Below are 2,423 nucleotides of genomic sequence, written 5' to 3' on the forward strand. Positions count from 1 at the left end.
TATCAACCAGTTCTTGTACTGCTGGCCCATGTTTCTGTTTCTGTTAGGCCTGCTCACCACCTGGTAGTTTACTGTGTGTAACTATGGTCTCATAAAACCAAGTCACTGGAGGTTAGACGTAGTGCGATTATAATTTCATTGTGTGTTTCCAGGAAAAAAATAATGTCATAATGATATAAAACACAGCAGTTGTGCTTTTTAAAATGCTACATGTTTGGGTAGATGGTCACATAATATGAAGACATAACAAATAAATAAAAATGCAATTTTAACTAATAGTATTCGATCTAATGAACTCTGTTTTAAAGTACAAAACACCTTTAAATTCCTGCTATTCATCTTGACTAACCACATCTGTTCTCTCTTTCCTCCAGAAGCCAAGATGCCCTGGGAGGGTACCGTTTCTCAGCTCGCCATGGTCACCATGGTGATATGAAGCCAGTGTGAAACATTGACACACAAACACACACAGACCCACACGCAGACGGTCAGTTATTGACTGACACAGCCAGCCAGCCAGCTCGGCGGGCAGGCGTGTGTAATGGACAGGTGTAAGCATGTGGGGCGGCTGCGGCTGGCCCCGGACCACTCCATCCTCAACCCCCAGAAGTGGCACTGCGTGGACTGCAACACCAGCGAATCAATATGGGCCTGCTTGGGCTGCGCTCATGTGGCGTGCGGGCGCTACATTGAGGAGCACGCTCTGCAGCACTTCCAGCAGCAGCACCACCCGTTGGCGATGGAGGTTAATGAACTTTACGTTTTTTGTTATTTGTGTGACGACTATGTCCTGAATGATAACGCCACAGGAGACCTGAAGCTGCTTCGTAGTACGCTCAGCGCCATCCAGAGCCAGCGCTATGAGGTCACCACTCGCAGCGGGCGCACCCTCCGCTCTGCTAGCGCAGCCGCCGATGCTCTTATGCCATCAGGCGCCCGCGAGCTGCAGCTGAGGGACGAGGACAGGATGTTTACTGCGCTCTGGCATCGTCGCAGGGCACTTATGGGACGTGTCTTCCGCTTCTGGTTCGCACTGACTGAATGCGGAAAGAAGCGGGAGGAAGAGGAAAGACAGAGAGAGGAAGAGGAGGAGCAGAAAAGGGAGGCGAGGGAGAGGAGGCGGGCTCTAAAGAGGCAGCTACAGGAGGAGCTGGAGAATGCCCCCCTCAGGAAGAGTCGACGGTTACGTTCGAAGAGCCAGAGAGTTGCAGAAGCTGTGATCACAACGCCGTCTCGGAGGTTGCGCAACAAAACAAAAACCCCTGAGCCCCCGCCTCTCACACGCAGGCCAAGGACTCGTAGCCCTGCCACTGCCACCCCCAAGAGAAGTGGGCGGACGAAAAAGGTCCGACCGACTCCCACACCCCGGAGCCGCTCCTCTACCACCAAATCTAAGCCCAAAACGCCCTCAGCAACCCCCCATTCTGCCCAAACACCTGTTCGCCGCAAGCAGAGTACCAAACAAGGTGGCTCGCCCTTTAAACGGCGTCCCACGGTCACGCCCGGAGTGACGGGTCTGAGGAATTTAGGTAACACGTGTTACATGAACTCCATCCTGCAGGTGCTGAGCCACCTTCACGTCTTCAGGGAGTGCTTCCTGCGCCTGGATCTCACCCAGGCGCTGGAGCTTCTGGCATCTGCCGTCCACGGCCAACTGGCAGGCAAAGCCTCATCCCAGTCGCCCCTGATCCAAAGGAAGGGGCTCCAGGCCAGTTCAGGCTCGGGGGCCGGGCTGAGCGGAGGGGCCTCGCGGGCCCGCAGCATGGAGCTAATCCAACCCAAAGAGCCCAGCTCGAAGCACATCTCGCTCTGCCACGAGCTGCACACCTTGTTCCAGGTCATGTGGTCGGGCAAGTGGGCGCTGGTGTCGCCTTTTGCCATGCTGCACTCGGTGTGGCAGCTGATCCCGGCGTTCAGGGGCTACGCTCAGCAGGACGCTCAGGAGTTCCTGTGCGAGCTGCTGGACAAAGTGCAGCACGAGCTGGAGAGCACCGGCAAGCACACGACCACGGCGGGAGTCCCGCAGACGCAGAAACGACTTATCAAGCAGGTGCTCAGTGTGGTCAACACCATCTTTCACGGCCAGCTTCTCAGCCAGGTACGACACACACAAACACACAAACACACAAACACAAACACACACACACACACAAACACCTGCAATCACCTTCACTTAACCGTCGACTAGCTCAGCAGTGGTCACGTGATTCCTGTGACTCACTCGCTGTGATGCCTGCGCACATGAACCTCTCAGATCTTCCCACACACTCCATTGATAATTCAGCAGCCGCCATCAGCTCTGATAGAACTCTATTACTAATTCATAATTCAGATTAAATCGGCCTTCATGTCTCGCTTTTAATCCTTGGGTGGAAATTAAGCTTCCAGCTCTGACGTTAATCTCACATTTTGAGTGTATTTTT

General features: G+C 53.9%; 1 protein-coding gene across 1 annotated transcript; it reads left to right on the top strand.

The window, feature by feature from the left end:
* Positions 1-375: 375 nt before the first annotated feature.
* On the top strand, positions 376-2,098 carry usp44 (ubiquitin specific peptidase 44; the record flags this gene model as incomplete). The annotated part of the gene is made up of 1 exon (XM_042516583.1): positions 376-2,098. A coding segment is annotated over exon 1 (1,557 nt), but the record flags the coding sequence as incomplete, so codon positions are not given.
* Positions 2,099-2,423: the final 325 nt, after the last annotated feature.

This window comes from Plectropomus leopardus, unplaced genomic scaffold, assembly GCF_008729295.1.
Source record: "Plectropomus leopardus isolate mb unplaced genomic scaffold, YSFRI_Pleo_2.0 unplaced_scaffold24811, whole genome shotgun sequence".
NCBI classification, from domain to species: Eukaryota; Metazoa; Chordata; class Actinopteri; order Perciformes; family Serranidae; genus Plectropomus; species Plectropomus leopardus.